General features: G+C 36.6%; 1 protein-coding gene across 1 annotated transcript in view; it reads right to left on the bottom strand.

Annotated features, from left to right (window-relative positions):
• Positions 1-4129: 4129 nt before the first annotated feature.
• Positions 4130-17166, bottom strand: part of LOC107728743 (CWF19-like protein 2) — a 25833-nt gene continuing 12796 nt past the window's right edge. Inside the window, exons 8-17 of the mRNA XM_016539029.1 lie at positions 16161-16720; positions 15163-15265; positions 14786-15001; positions 13780-13917; positions 8912-9124; positions 8025-8141; positions 7513-7668; positions 5052-5132; positions 4866-4967; positions 4130-4682 (exon numbers count right to left, since the gene is read on the bottom strand). Coding sequence (XP_016394515.1) covers positions 4542-4682; positions 4866-4967; positions 5052-5132; positions 7513-7668; positions 8025-8141; positions 8912-9124; positions 13780-13917; positions 14786-15001; positions 15163-15265; positions 16161-16720 — 1827 coding nt within the window. The 3' untranslated portion in view covers positions 4130-4541. The remainder of the gene's footprint in view (positions 4683-4865; positions 4968-5051; positions 5133-7512; positions 7669-8024; positions 8142-8911; positions 9125-13779; positions 13918-14785; positions 15002-15162; positions 15266-16160; positions 16721-17166) is intronic.

The raw sequence follows: 17166 nt of genomic DNA, 5'->3' as shown, positions 1-17166 counted from the left end.
CTTCCGCGAGGACATGCTGCTGCCGATGCGGGCGGACTCATCAGACGCGCAGGTGACACAGAACCATCGCGGAACCGGGACGTGCGCGGCAGCCCCGAAGGAATCCCGAATGAATGCAGCAGCAGCGCTCGGAGGGACCGCCGGATCACCAAGTGCGCAAAACCCAGATTCTGTCCGCGTGGGTGTGGGGTGAGATGAAGCGGGGTGTTCGTATTACCGAATCCCGTCGGTGACCCAGCAGCTCCGTAGACCGATGCAGACCCCCGGAGACCTCATGATCCGTCCGTTCATGCGGGTTTGACGCGGGGAGAGTCGCGTCCAGATGCGCGTAAAGACGAGAAATATTCCACCGTACAGGGCGCGCAGAACTAAGAAACAGCCAATCGGTTAACATACAGCAAAAAGAAAGAGAGAGAGAGAGAGAGAGAGAGAGAGAGACAGAGAGAGAGAGAGAGAGCGCACGCAAAGCAATGCTGTTCACACTTTATATTAGAGTGGCCATGTTAAACACTGTTATTACTCAAGAGATTTTAGGTTACACCGACCACGTTTTAATGGCATGCACTAACCATTATTCTAATATCCCGATTTCTAAAAATCAAAACAGGCCTGTATTAATCAGAATTTGGGTACATTTGTAAATAACTCTGGGTTATTTTGTGAATAAGTAGGTTTTTGTGAAAAGCTTGATCAAAGCAGCATGTTTTGGAGTGATGCAGATACGTTTTGTTTAAAATCATTAAATGAAAAAAAAAATCAATGCATAGATGGACAAAAGCACCTTAGGAATCTCGTGACCTACATTTTTGCACTCACATGTGCTGTTGTCAAGGGCATGAATGAGAATTAAAAAATGTATCATTCAATTTTTGTGTAGAATAATAATAAGTAACACACTGAATTAAACATGCAATTTTGAAGCAGAGAGAGTCCAAACAGTTGATAAACACATCACAATAATCCACAAGTAAACCACACCACTCCAGTCCAGCAGTTAACATCTGGTGAAGCTAAAAGCTGCATGTTTGTACAGAAAAAAAATCCATCATTACAACATTTGAACTTCAAACCGTTGCTAAAATACAAGACCTCTATCCATAATGTTTGCTCCAGTGAAAAAGTTGTGAATCAGGAGAGAAATCTGCACAGATCAAATAATGTTTACATGCGAAAACAGTCCAAAACAGCTCCAAACAAATATGTGGCTGGATTTTGATGTGAGAAACAACAGGAGATGGACTTTTTCACTGGAGGAAGCATGTTAAGGATTATGGACTTGTGTTTTAGCCGGAAGCACTTGCACTTGTACTTGTGGATTATCATGAGGTTTTTATCAGCTGTTTGGATTCTCATTCTGACGGCACCCATTCACTGCAGAGCATCCATTGCTGAGCAAGTGATGCAATGCTACATTTCTCCAAATTTCTTTAATTAATTATAATGATATAATGTTTAACATCACATATTAAATAATCATTTAAAACCATGTGTATTTGAATGCTACATTGACCTGGATAATTAAAACCCTTCACAGGCGGTGTTCTGTTCACCCACAATGCAAGAGAGAGCGCAGGTCCATGAGAGAGAGAGCGAGAGAGAGAGAGAGAGAGACACAGACAGTCAGGTCATGTTAGCAGGGGTGAAGGTTGAAGACTGTGTGCGTCTCTCTCTCCCTCCGATGCCTTCCGGATATTTCTCTTCTCTCTTTTCGTCCTTCACTCTTCTCCCAGCATCCCTCTTTCCGCTCCTGAGTCTGACCCACTTTCCCCCTTCTGCCTGTTTTTATTCACATATTAACACAGGAACAGCCTTGTGTCTGTCTGAGTGCATATAAATAAACGAACACAGCGCCATTTGTTTGTTAAAAAATTTTTAAAACATACTGAAAAAACATTATTTAACATTTATTTTGCATGGATGCAATAACAGTCTAAGCAAGTGGATTCAAATTTAAGCATTAGAGATAATGCGTGTAATTTCTGTGCCACTAGCATCAGCAATCAGAATTGCAAAAATAACTGTTTTCAAACAGGTTTCCATGTGCAATTGTTCAAGAACAGATAGTCCTGCCACCCAATTCATGCTCTTTGTGCCGTTTTGGGCTGTGTATTTGCAGGACCTGTTTGGAAACCTCTCTGGAAACACTCTATTATTTTAGTAATTGAGTTTGGTAACAGTGGCGCAAAAATCACAAACTCCGTCATTTATAAATTGGAATGTGATATTTCAACAAGGACAAAAATGTAGCACAAGATTTAATTTGATCCTGGGGGTTTAAAGTTGAGATTCTTGACATTTTCATTAAAAATTATGTTCCAAAAAAAAAAGTAAACATATACACGGATGAATTGTCCAAAAAAAGACAAGATCCTATAATATGCATTTAGAAAATAGGTTGAATTTTAATTTCGTGCCAACTGTAAAAATAAGAAGGAATGCAAATCTAATTATATAATTATAATCTGATTGTATATATAGTGTGTGTATATATATATATATATATATATGTTTGTATATTATTGAATCAAGCTGAAGACTAAGACTAAATTTACTATTCAGTACTTGCAATTAAATCTTACAGCTCATTAATTATATAATCAGATTTGCTCAAATTATTCACATTTAGCAATATTCACATACACAATCCTACACTGCTGTTTATTAGTTGTGTTACCTGTGTGTGGCATTTACTGAAGAAACGCCTCCATTGTAGATCTAATGGAGGTCTTCATGCTGGCAGTCTGTGTCTGTGCAGCGCAGTGAGACAAATTGTGCAATTCAGCGTTGTAATTATTTCTGTGTGTTAATGTCTGTAATGTCACATGACTGAACAATAAAACACCCACATTACAGCAGCTCTGAGGTCACGCCACCGCGACCTCCACGTTCACCTGTGACCCCTGAGCGATCTGTGATAGTGCTGTTTAACACCCTCATTAAACATCAACTCATCTGCTGTTACAGACCGCGTCCTGCTGTCCTTCTGACCCCAACACAACAGCTGCTCTCCTGACGCAATTACATAAAATACAAAGCATGCCTATAACTGTTCCAGCAGAATCACCTTTACATAGCCATCTTTTTTTAAAGCTAAAAACTATGGAAGCTTGTTTCCTCCACTGTAAAAAATTACTTTTTAAATAATGACTTTTTTTCTATCTCACAATGACTAGTTTTTTTTCTATAAACTCAGGGTTGAGATGTTAACTTAATCCTGAGAAAAAGTCCAAATTGTCCAAAAGAAAAAGTGTCAGAATTGTGAAGTAAAAAGTCACAATTACTTTAATTTTTGAATTGAATTTTTTTTACGGAATTATGAGGACAAAAAGTCAGAACTGCAAAATGTAAACTCAGAATTGCAAGAAAAAAAGTCTAACTTGTGAGCTAATTACATTTAGCTAATTACATAGTCGCAATTACATTTATATTACATTTCCATGACGGGAACAAAATACAGTGTTATGAAATGTAATGTGAATTGCGAGAAAAAAAATCAGCATTCTGAGTTTATATCTTGCAATTCTGAGTTTTTTCTCAAAATTGCAAGTTTATATCTCACAAATTTAACTTCATAGCTCACAATTCTGACTTTTTTTTTTTTTTAGAATTGCAAGAAAAAAAGTCTGAATTGTGAGAAAAAAGTTGCGAGATGTAAATTAAGAATTGCGAAAAAAAAGTCTGAATTCTGAGTTCATATCTTGCAATTCTGAATTTTTTTTCTCTGAACTCTATTATATTTTTGTGGCGTTTTGCCTTCTGTGCAATGCAAATTTTATTTCTAGCAAGTATTTTGAAGTAACTTTGTAAATTTATTTCATTTGCAACAGCAGCACAACCTATAATACAGCTATAAGAAAAACTAATGATTTCTTTCTTTCGCTAAATTAATGGTAGGGCGTAAATGTCGCCCCACAGATGATTGGTGCTCAACAGGGTGAATTTAAGGTCAGGTTTACAGGAATGAGCGAGCAAGACGTCATCTAAACATCAGATTATAAAGCCAGAGTAATCAATCAGCTGAGCGGCTGGAGGTCTTGTAATATTTTATTCTGAGTTTAATTGCTCAGGAAAACATGAGGTGCTCAACAGGGTGAATTTAAGGTCAGGTTTACAGGAATGAGCGAGCAAGACGTCATCTAAACATCAGATTATAAAGCCAGAGCACATAATCAGCTGAGCGGCTGGAGGTCTTGTAATATTTTATTCAGAGTTTAATTGCTCAGGCAAACATGATTTACAACACTGGACAAGAGCAGGTAAAACTGGACTGAACTTTACACATGACAACAGAAGACACACATGAGTCATTAAAAATTAGATTGAGGAAACCCAAAATTTCCTGGGTTGATATTTAAAAAAAAAAAAAAAAAACATTTACCTACATTTGAAAAAATGAAAAGGGTCCCAACAAAAATCTTCAGACCAGATAAAACATGCCTGGTTAAGATTTTACAATGTTCTAGACATTTTACTACACATGACAAGCGCTCTAAAATAAAAATTCTATAAAAGTCTTTATAGAGTTCAGAAAGCACTAGTGTCTAGCTGTCGGTCTTAGTGCAGTCAAAAGCTTTCCACCACTGAGCGAACTTCAGAACCTTCTTACGCTGGTCGTCGAAATTCTCGCGTATCGGTTTCCGCCATCGTCTCGGTTCCAGGTCCAGCATCCCGCCCAGGATTTCCTGATGGAGACAGAACAAATCTCAGTCACTATGTTGACATTAGGGCAGCATGATTTGGGGAAGAAAATCTAACTGCAATTATTCTCATAAAAAAATTGCAATTTAAAGTGTGATGTAAAAAAAAAATCTCGTTTTGCTGTGCTTGTTTGTGGGGCTGCACAGTAAGACTATTGTCAGGCTTACTTTGCCGAAATAGTGTGGGAACTTCCGCTCATTCTCAATGACGTGCGCGAAGCCGCCCTGCAATCCGAAATCCACAGAGAAGTACGGCAAACCGCGCGGAACCTGTGAAAACACGAGCAACGTCAAACACTGAGAGAGAGGCGGAAGAATAAAAGACGTCAGGAGAAAACAGGAAGAAAAACTCACAGCTTGTCTGATGTCTTTGGATGAGAGATCCACAACTTTCTTATTCATGGCCCATTCCTCATCCGACTCCATTATGGCTTTCTAAACATGCGCGCGCACACACACACACACACACACACACACACACACACAGAGAAGATTAATAAGTGTGTTCACATTCACACAAGTGTGTGTTTGTTTGTTAAAAACGCTGATCAGTCGGATTTATAGCAGTAAAAATCCTATTAATTTTCCCCATTGAGCAAATGATTTTTAATTATTAATGCTGCACCAAAATTAATTTTTTACCAAAACATTGAAATTAAAGTTTTAATTTTACTGAGAACCAAAACGGCTAAACAATTGCTACAGTGTTCTAGGCCATTGCTAGGTGGTTGCTGAGGTGTTGTTATGCAGTTGCTAAGGTGTTCTGGTTTGTTGCTATGGTATTGTGGGTGGTTGCCAGAGTGTTGCTATGCAGTGGATAAAGTTATCGGTGTGATTGCCAGGACATTTCTGTTTGGCTGCTTAAGTGTTCTGGGTTATTGCTATGCAGTTGCTATGGTGTTGTGGGTGGTTGCCAGGGTGTTGCTATGCTGTTGCTAAGGTATTGTGGGTGGTTGTCAGGGTGTTGCTATGTTGTTGCTAAGGTGTTGTGGGTGGTTGCTAGGGCATTGCTGTTTGGCTGCTAAAGTGTTGTTGCTATGCAGTTGCTACAGTGTCTTAAGCAGTTACTAGGGCATTGCTATGAAGTTGCTAAGGTGTTCTGGGTGGTTGCCAGGTGGTTGCTAAGGTTTTGTGGCTGGTTGCCAGGACATTGCTTTTTGGCTTCTAAAGTGTTGTTGCTATGCAGTTGCTATGGTGTCTTCAGCAATTACTAGGGCATTGCTATGAAGTTGCTAAGGTGTTCTGGGTGGTTGCCAGGTGGTTGCTAAGGTTTTGTGGCTGGTTGCCAGGGCATTGCTGTTTGGCATCTAAAGTGTTGTTGCTATGCAGTTGCTAAGGTGTCTTAAGCAATTACTAAGGCATTGCTATGAAGTTGCTAAGGAGTTCTGGGTGGTTGCCAGGGTGCTGCTGTGCTGTTGCTAAGGTGTTGTGGCTGGTTGCCAGGGCATTGCTGTTTGGCCGCTAAAGTGTTGTTGCTATGCAGTTGCTATGGTGTCTTCAGCAATTACTAGGGCATTGCTATTAAGTTGCTAAGGTGTTCTGGGTGGTTGCCAGGGCGTTGTTATGTGGTTGCTAAGGTTTTGTGGCTGGTTGCCAGGGCATTGCTGTTTGGCTGCAAAAGTGTTGTTGCTATGCAGTTGCTATGCTGTCTTCAGCAATTACTAGGGCATTGCTATGAAGTTGCTAAGGTGTTCTGGGTGGTTGCCAGGGCATTGCTGTTTGGCTTCTAAAGTGTTGTTGCTATGCAGTTGTTAAGGTGTCTTACGCAATTACTAGGGCATTGCTATGAAGTTGCTACGGAGGTCTGGGTGGATGCCAGGGTGCTGTGGCTGGTTGCCAGGGCATTGCTGTTTGGCTGCAAAAGTGTTGTTGCTATGCAGTTGCTACAGTGTCTTAAGCAGTTACCAGGGCATTGCTATGAAGTTGCTAAGGTGTTTTGGGTGGTTGCCAGGGCGTTGCTACATGGTTGCTAAGGTTTTGTGGGTGGTTGCCAGGGCATTGCTGTTTGGCTGCAAAAGTGTTGTTGCTTTGCAGTTGCTACGGTGTCTTGAGCAGTTAGTAGGGCATTGCTATGAAGTTGCTAAGGAGTTCTGGGAGGTTGCCAGGGCGTTGCTGTGTGGTTGCAAAGATGTTGTGGCTGGTTGCCAGGGCATTGCTGTTTGGCTTCTAAAGTGTTGTTGCTATGCAGTTACTATGGTGTCTTAAGCAGTTACTAGGGAATTGCTATGAAGTTGCTAAGGTGTTCTAGGTGGTTGCCAGGGAGTTGCTATGGTGTTCTCAGTGGTTGCTATGCCATTGATAACGTTTTCTATACAGTTATTAGGGCATTACTATAAGGTTGCTAAGGTGTTTTGAGTGAAAACTGAAACTGAAAATAAAGTTTATTTAAAAATCAATTCATCATATGTATTTAATAATCAACACTCAAATAAAAACGGAGTTGTACAAACATTTAAATTGCACTTGAAGTTTTATATAAACCTTTTAATTGCAAGTTTCTACACCAATTTATTACATAAACATTTAAATGGTGGCTGTCATAAAAACTTATCATAAAAGATTCATTCAAACTTACATAAAAAAATGAAGACAACATGTTTAGTAAAAATATAATTAATATGTAATATAGTGCATATGTTTATCAAAATGCTGTTCTCAAAATAGCTTTCCAACAAAGACTTTTAAAAAATCCCTATGGGAAAAATGAACAGGAAAAACACTTTCAGAATTAAGACCGCTGAAAAAAAAAAAAAATTGTACAGTCACTTTTGTGCTCTGTTGTGATGTTAGTTTGAGGCAGTTTGGTCCAAGTTACCTTAAAGTAAATGGGTGCCATGTCTCCAAGCTCTCTGGGCAGTGGCACACACTCGTACACCATGTGCAACTGTCTCTTCGGATTCATATGAGTCTCCAAAAACACACAGTCCAACTCCTGAGACTCGAACATGCAGACCAAAGCGCGTCTGAACATCTATGAGAGAGAGTGAATGAGAGAGTGGTAGAGAGAGGTAGAGAGAAAGAGAGAGAGAGTGCGCATTAGTGGTCATTCATTTAATCGATTAGTCGACTAATCAAATGTTTATATTAATTTAACTACTTGAATACTGGGGTGGGTCGGAGACCAAGAAGGCAGAAAGCGCATCCTGACTGTCTTTTATTTGTGCTTTATTGATGTTCTAGGTGGTTGCTAGGGAGTTGCTAAGGTGTTCTGAGTGGTTGCTAGGGAGTTGCTAAGGTGTTTGGGGTGGTTGCTTATGCATTATTCATGTCTGTAGCACAAATGGAGGAGTATACAAACATGAGTGCATGTGTTTGCAATGTTTGTACCTGTATTTCGCTCCAGATGTCCTCGTCCAGACCCGTGGCCGCTGTGTGATGCTGGATGGGGACGATCAAACAGTGACCTTCGGTCAGAGACACGCTGTTCGGCAGACACAAGTACACCTGCACGAGAGAAAACAAACACGTCATGTGATTAATGAGGACAGCACGCTAAAACCTCGAGCCTGTCCTGCAGCCTGTTCTGTTTCGTGGGTGTTCTGGATGGTTGCTAGGCAGTTGATAAAGTCTTCTAAGCAACTACTAGAGCATTGCTATAAGGTTGCTGTGGGTGGTTGCCAGGGCATTGTTATGTGGTTGCTAAGGTGGTCTGGGTTGTTGCTATGCTGTCGCTAAGGTGTTCTAAGTGGTTAGTGGGGTAGGGCATTGTTATGAGATTGCTAAGGTGTTTTGGGTGGTTGCCAGGGTGTTGCTATGCTGTCGCTAAGTTGTTCTAAGTGGTTAGTGGGGTAGGGCATTGTTATGAGATTGCTAAGGTGTTTTGGGTGGTTGCCAGGGTGTTGCTATGCTGTCGCTAAGTTGTTCTAAGTGGTTAGTGGGGTAGGGCATTGTTATGCAGTTGCTAAGGTGTTCTAAGTGGTTAGAAGGGCATTGTTATGAGATTGCTAAGGTGTTTTAGGTGGTTACTAAGCCATTGCTATGAGGTTGCTAAGGTGTTCTAGGTTGTTTGTATGCAGTTGCTAAGGTGATGACAAATATATTTTAGTATGCTTTTCTCACAATAACTCATATGCTGTGCATTTCAAAATCAAATTCTTTATCAGTGTAAACTGTTATTAAACTCAAAGTTGATTCTCTAAAAATGAAAACTTATTCCAAGTTTTTCAGCATCAAGATTGTCTCGTAAGCAGATATGTAATAGTAATATATCGTGCCTTGTTTCCGACGGCGACGATGAGATGTTTGGGTAGTTCAGGGCTGTCGAAACAGTGTCTGCATTTCTCCATCTGTCCGGCTAACCGCCGTGTTTCCTGCACTGCTTTGTTCCTCTGCCGCTCTTCGTCTCGGCCCGATCTCTCTTTCTGGGCAGCGCTGGACACAAACATGTCATCCAGTGTGTAGTTATCGCCATCTGTCCTCCCCATCATCTGCAAAACACACAAATCCATTCATACCACAGTAAAAACAAACATATTACAGAGTTTTGTTTGCATGCAGACTTTTATCGGTTCCTTTATCCTGCATGTCTGCGAGTTTTATCTTGATTTAAGAGCTGAAAGCAGTTCAGGACTGAGGAATGAGAATCGTTTTACGAGTCTTACAACCCATGGGCCAAAACAGGGGTTCGTGAGTTGATGAAAAGCTAATAATTAGTCATATTGAGTGTAAAACTAAAATAAATAAATGAGGCTGCACGATAGTCCGTTTTATTTAGCGCATCGGCTCATAGTAAATGCAGTAAACCCCATCTCTGCTTCTGCATGTGAGTTTAAGGAGCACTCGGATGCAACAAGCGGTAGGTTTACTTTATTTACATATTCGCATAATTTACAACATTTTTGTGGACAGATGTTTACAGCATTTCACCAATATCTGGACAAAATAAAAGCTAGAGGATCTGAAATGTTTAAAGGTCAAGGGTTTGAATTTTTGAAAGTGAAAATTTAAGACAAAAACATTATTTTTGTAATCTGTAGTTTAAATGAAATTATTATTATAATTATTGTCAAATACTCATTTTTATACTGCATTTTGAAATTTACAGCAGTAATATATTTCTGTCTTCATTTTTATAATTAGTGCATGTAGCTTATATAATAATAATAATACAATAGTCATACAGTATAATAATACAAGTAAAATAATAATAATAAATAATACAATAGAATAATATAAATAATAATACAACATAATAATATAATTATACAAGACAATAATAATAATATTCTTTATTTATATTTATTTATTATTAATAATAATAAAGTAAGTAAATAAATAACTATTATTATTATTCCTATTATTCAACACTTGTGTCAATGTGGACTGAGACACTATCACAACTAAGTCCAAGCTACAAAGTCAAACCACTAAAATTTAACAAAACACCTTCTAATAAAAGATTAAATATTCAATGTATTTACCTGCATGCCATGTGACCATTAACCAACATGAAAGAACTGTGAACATGCAAATATGTCATTAAATAACTAAAATATTAATATTAAATCTCAGGAGGAAGTAAATATTTTAGGATTAAGGGCTTCAGCTGACAATTCCCTACTACTCTTATACTTCACTAGTAAGAAAAGTATGTACTAGTAAATGTGTAAAAAAGACCAAGTACTAGTAAAAGTCCAAAATACTTTGAAAAAATACTTTGGAAGCTTTACATACTATGATTTGAGGACACCCTAATTATTATGTTGTATACTACACTGGAGTGATAACACGCAGATTAGGAAGAAGCCATGCACTTTTGTGAGTGGAACAGAGGTCAGATGATCTGATTGGGTGGCAGGTGATCATGTGATCTGACTGTGGGTCAGGTGCGGATTCACTGCTAATTGTTGGCAAACCTGCGGGTCATTATCTGGAGCAGAATCCACAAAACAGCAGCAGATGCGACCGGGGAGCAGGGATTACGCTAACAGAGCGTGTGTGTGTGTGTCTCTCTAACGCACGAGAGAGTGAGAGAGGTTTAACAGTGTGCTACAACAAGCAGACAAAGAGGCAATGTATCCGTAGCAACGGGTGATCTGTGTGGGAGGCGTGTCTGTTCACACTGGCATGTTTGATTGACAGATGGAGAGGAGCCGAGGTGAGAGCGAGAGTGTTGGAGAGTCTGGCTGAATTCAGACGGTGCTTTCAATTCTATGTTTATTCTCTGCTTTGATGCTTTCTGACTCCAGCTGAAATGCAAATAAAAAAACCTAGACAGAGCCGAGATTTTAAGGATAGTTTGTGTGCAAGTCTGTCTGGACTACATATGCAGCAGACTGGAGATAAACACACGAACAACTAGATTTACATTTTCAGTTTCATTCAAATGCAGGTTTTTAGCACACATCTTGGTTATGGTCGACTGCTTAAGAATCAACACATGACAGAACACTGTTTGCACTGTAAAAGTGGCTGTTAAGGGTTAAAGAAAAGTTTAAGAAAAAATACGAAGGAAAATTTAGTATGCAAATATAACATCATCATGGCTGGGTTTACATTCTATTTATTTGAATCCAAGGGAGATTTTCACATTTGAAATTATATTTTTAAATTAATAATCAATTTAAATTTAAATGAATCAAATAAATAAACAAGCTAAATAAATAAAAACAAAGAACAACAAATTTGCAAAAAAAAATTTGTATTTCATTATGTAAATAAATGTAAGTGATAAAACCAATTTCACATTTGAAATTAAATAATGAAATAAATAAATTAAATAATTGAAAAATCCAATGGAGACTTTCAAATTTTAATCATATTTTTAAAATAATTTAAAAACTGTTAATTATTTAAATTAAAAATTAATTAAATAAATAATAAAATATTCAAATATTCAAACTAATAAATTCATTAATAATTAATCAAATAATTAATCAAATAACATTAACAATTATTGTCTCATTTGTTAACATTTGTTAATATGAACTAACAATGCAAATACTTGTAAAGCATTTATTAAATTTAGTTAGTGTTACTTTTAACTTTTATTAGTACATTATTAAAATTAAAAGTTGTAATTATTAATATTATTTAATGGAGCTGAACTAACAATAAACATTTGTATTTTTATTAACACATTATAAAAGATGAATAAACACTGTAACAAATGTATTAACTCATTGTTAGTATAAATGTTAATGCATTAAAAAACAGTAACTAATGGAACCTTATTGTAATGTGTTACTTTAAATAAAGTAAAATTACATAAAACAGAAAAGACAACAACTAAATGCCATAAAAACTGTCATGCACATATCATTATGCAAATAAATGCATAATACTGCATATTAACCATGCAAATATTACAATGACATGATTGCTGTTTGTTATATTTCAGATTGTGTACATTCTATTAATGTGAGTCAATGAGAGATGTACAAACCAAATCTTGATTTTTTTTTTAAGCATAAAACGTAATAAAACAAAGATGACGATGAAGAAATGGATGCCAAAAAAAGATACCAAGCACATTTCAGTATGTAATGATTTTAAGGAAGAAAACCAGTTGTTAATTCAGTATGCAAATGTTTCAATGACATCATCGCTGTCAGTCAGATTCTGAATAGCGAACATTCTATAAATGTGAGGTCAATGTTCTAAAAATTCTCTTCATAAGTTTGAATAGAGTTGCTGCTCCAGCTGAAATGAATGCAATATGAAGCACTGCAATTACACAAACACACACTCTGCACATTATCACACAAACACACACACAATTTTGGCTGCTGCTGCTGGTGAAATTGGTTAAATAAATATATTAATAACACTTTTAGATGCTATGCCATGGTAACTTGGCAGAGAGAGAGAGACGGAGAGATGTGGCGCTAAAATGTGCAAATGTTTGTCACTTTTAGATTTCTCGTCTCCAAGGCGACCGTGACGTCTTAGTTTATTATAACAGATTTTAGTAGCCCTGCCCGGGTTTAAAAATCAGAGAAACACCAAATCACATCAGAGCCAGAGAGTAGGACAGACTGAGAGATTGATCCTCACCGCCACCATCTGCTGATGCCAGTCTGTCTTACGACCACAGACAAATATACAACCACAGGCTGTTTGTTCAGAAACTCATTCCTGCTATATTAAAGGGGCCGCATATTTCTATACATCATGCATTTTATTGTATTTTTTTAACACTGGACTTAAAAATCAAATGTACTCTAATATCTTCAGGCTAATAATAGTAATTCCATTGCTGCTCATTTGCATAAAGCTAAAAAAGGTCGTTTATTGCATCGCATCAGCATTAAAAATAAATGACATCCAGTCAAAGTTGTAGTGATTTTTTTTCATATCTCTATATAGTTTTGATTTTTTTCAGCTGTAGTTTTAGTTATTTTAATACATGAAAGTTGAACTAAATAAAATAAGTTTTTGTTCATTTTAAAGGGGTCATATAAAATAATTATCTTTAAAATAGCATCATATGACCCCTTTAAATAAGTCTATATAGTCTTCATTCATTTAAATTTAATTTATGAATATTTCGGTTTTACTTATTTTAGTACATCAAGTTAAACTAAATTTAAATGACAAATGTTACATTGGCAACTAGCTGAACTAGCTTTTTTTAAGTTTTTAATTTTAGTTTTAGTTACCTATAATAACAAGCAACGCAATGTTGTTTTATGGTTTTAGTTTTGACACAAATTTCACGATTCGATCTGTCACTCCACATTAAACAGCGCCAAAACGGCATTTATTGTTTGAATACTGCAATACAATGGACAGAATTTGACATGTGAGACTGTTTTTATATTAAAAGTACCAAAGCACAATGCTTATTGTGATTAATAGGATGGGAAGTGCCCTTCAACGGTCCGTCCATTAGCTGAAAACAGGCTAGACTAATCGATTCTTGGGATTTAAGAATCGATATTGTTCCGTAAAAATGAGAATCGATTAAAATCGAGATATCGATATTTTTTACTCAGCCGTAGTAAACCTGAATCCAGTTGCTTTTTCAATAGAAATTCACAGACTCTTTACTGCTGTTTTCAGGTTATGATTGGCTAAACTCCACACTGTCATCTCTCAATGTTTGGTGTGTAAAGAGTCTGTAAAGGAGACTGACGCTCACCTTGGCGGCCATGCGTGAGTAAAGAGCGTTCTGATCCTCAGCAGAGCTCATCTTCTCCCGTCTGACCATCTCTTGCAGATTCATACCATCATCATCCTCAAAATAGCGCACACGCTCCCCGTCCTGGTGCGTCTCGATCTAAAAATCACAGAAGAAGAGAAAACGGGACCTCGTTTGAAGTTGTAGTTTGCCAGGCTACAAGTTAATATTAATTTTAAGTAGATCAACTCCAATCAAAGTACCGTATTTAGTAAAATCACATCAAAATTGTCAGGAGAAAAAGTTCTAGTTAATTAAAAGTACTGAAATAAATGAAATTCAGAAATATTGCCTTGGCGACTAATAGAACTGAAAGTTGATCCACTGAAATGACTAACTAAATAAAAATAAATAAATGCATAAAATAAACAAATAAATAAAAATTTAATTAAATTAAAACTGAAATAAAAATTACACCTACATATTAAGATTTTAAAAAACTCAGCACATAAAATGACTAAAAAATAAACTAAAATTAAAATGAAAACATAAAATATAAAAATAAAAGCTAATTCACACATCAAATTTGTCATGTTCCAAGAAAAAAACATCGTCTTATATTCGGGACAATACGGTAATAGAAACAGAGCTGCAGTTATATCAATATATTATTATTATTTTAATTTTTTTTTTTTATATTTTTAATGTATAATTTTATAACATTATAATTATAACAATTTTTACATACATCATTTTTAGTTAAAGTTTTAGTAATTTTGCAGTGTGTTTTTGCCATTTTTATTAGTTATTGTTTTTTTAAATAAATATATTTATTTCAGCTTTAATTTTTAATTTTAAATTAAACACATTTCAGTTTTTTAATTTTAATTTTTTTATTTATTATTTTATTTTATTTCAAGTAGTTTTATTTTATTTTATTTTAACTAACAATAATGCTTTTTTATGGTTTTAGCTTTAGTTAGCTATCACTACCCAGCAAAGCTGTATATGTGAGTGTGTGTCTCACCGCTTTCTGCTTCCTCCTTCCTCCTCTAGGCTCCTGTGTTTGGGACGGGGCTTTGACTGGCCAGGCTCGTCCCCATGGGTCGGTCCTGAACAGAATCACTTCCTTTTCTGAGTCTGTTGGTGCAGAAACCTGTTTGTTCTGGTCTTTTCTTTGAGCTCGGTTCTCTTTGGCTCGACGGGCGGCTTCCATCTGAGCCTTTAGCTTTTCCACCAGCGCCTGTGATTATTCACACACAATCAGAACATACCATCAGTATCTGTTTCTACTACTAGCACACAAAGACCGTCTTGATACCTAGTGAGCTTCCTAATTAGACAGCATTTTTGGGCATCAATGTCTAGGTCACATGGTTTCCAGAAGAGTTCTGATGAGCTCACCGTGTTTCCCATGAGTTCTGCCTTGACGAGTTTGGCTCCCAGTTTATTCATCTCTTCATCTGTCAGGATCACCTCTTCCTCCTCCTCTTCCTCACTCTCTGAACTAGAAGATTAGCAAACCCAATCAGTTTTAGTACTATTTCACAAAAGGAAGTGTAAAGTAATGTCAAGAACTTGTATAGAACAAATACATTTCCCTGACATTTCCAATTCAGTTACTGGATACAAATTCCTAAAAATCTTTTAATTCATTGATTCACCAACGAAGGGTGATGTGTTTTTAAATGATTGTAGGAGGAGAGCTGAATAATTTTCAGATCAGTGCTTCTCAATATTTTTGATACCAAGGCCAACTTTATCCATAACAAAATTTGAAAGCCCCATGACTTTTCCGGTTTTTGTGATTTACTAGATTAGGATTAAAAATGAGGATTTTTAAAAATATTTTTTACTCTCAATTTCTTTTCAAATTTTCAAATTTCGAAAAAAAAATAAAATAAAAATAATAAAAATATATATATATATATATATATATATATATATATGTATAAATGTAATATTATCTATATTAGCTGAATTTATAAATAATATTTAAAAAAATATAATATATTGTATTCAAATAATATAATAAATAATATAATATAATTAATATTAATTAATTAGTAATCAACAATCTTTATAGTTTGGCATAACTAGAAAAATAAATATTCATTATAAAAAAATTATTAATTTACATGACTTTCCCAGGTCTAGAAATCACACTTTTAAAATGAGGTTTCCTCATTTATCCAGGTTTTTCAACACAATGGGAATCCTGGTTCTTCAAAGAAAAAAAACAGCTGTTAAGGGGTTGAATTAAAGCAAGAAATATCCTATTTTTAGTTGTTTTGTCTTATTTTAGACAAGTGAAATGTTGAAAAACTGTCTTCTAATGCGGGTGTGAAGGTCAGAATGACATTGAAATCTCTTCTAAAATCACATGACGCCTTCTTTCTGACCTGCTCACACTTGTTGTTGTTTTGCTCTCTTCCAGCAGGGCGGCGCTCTTCTCTGTGTGTTTCTGTGGAGTTGGCATCTCCTTTGGATCCTGCACAGCACTGCTCTTCCTCCAGGCAGCTACAACGCCACCATCATCATCATCAACAGGTTTCTTGAATCCTGCACTCTGATTGGACGTAGAGGCTTTCGGCCCCGCCCTCCTGAACCCCGCCCCTCCGCTCATATCCTCATCAGCATCTGAGGGTTTGAAGAACTTGAGGCTGGACAGAGAGGAAGTGCTGTGTCTCTGGGACTGCCGATCCTCGTCTGGATCCGGCCGGGATCTCGGATGGCGTTCATCGCGGCCTCGAGAGCCTCTCTCAAAGTCTCGCTCTCTCTCTCTCTCAGCGTGTGGAGATCTGTCTCTCCGCCTCTCCTCCCGGTCTCCTCTCCTCCATCTCTCCCTCCCTTCTTCTCTGTCGTCTCTCCTCCATCTCTCTCGGTCTCCTCTCCTCTCACTCCTCTCTCCATACGCAGCCTCTTCCGCCTCTCGCAGTCTCTTCTGGAACTCTTCCATGGACTACAGGAGGAAGAGAGAACCATCAAAACACATCATTAAGACCAGTCTCCACTCAAAGCAGAATAAACACACTACAGTGTGAAATGGTGCATTGGAAGGCACTGTTTGACTCAAAATACGCAAATAAGTTTTAGGCAGTCGGGTTCCAGAAGTATTAACATATATATGATTCTGTTAAAGTAATCAGTCAATGCAATTTCAAAAAATAATTTTAATTTAATGAAAAAAAAAGTATTTACAAGCTACACTACCCATGAGTCCTAAAAATAAAAACCACCATTATATATTGCAATAAACGTAAAATATATGAATGTATTTTTACAATATATTATATACTAACAAATTATATATTGAAATCTATTATAATATATTTTTTTCAATATTATTTCAATATATTCAATATTAATATATTTTTTAAATATATATATATATATATATATATATGA

This window comes from Sinocyclocheilus rhinocerous, unplaced genomic scaffold, assembly GCF_001515625.1.
Source record: "Sinocyclocheilus rhinocerous isolate Xijiao unplaced genomic scaffold, SAMN03320098_v1.1 scaffold6873, whole genome shotgun sequence".
Lineage (NCBI taxonomy): Eukaryota > Metazoa > Chordata > Actinopteri > Cypriniformes > Cyprinidae > Sinocyclocheilus > Sinocyclocheilus rhinocerous.
Note: the sequence above shows the minus strand (reverse complement) of the source record. Positions and strands in the feature narration are given on the sequence as shown.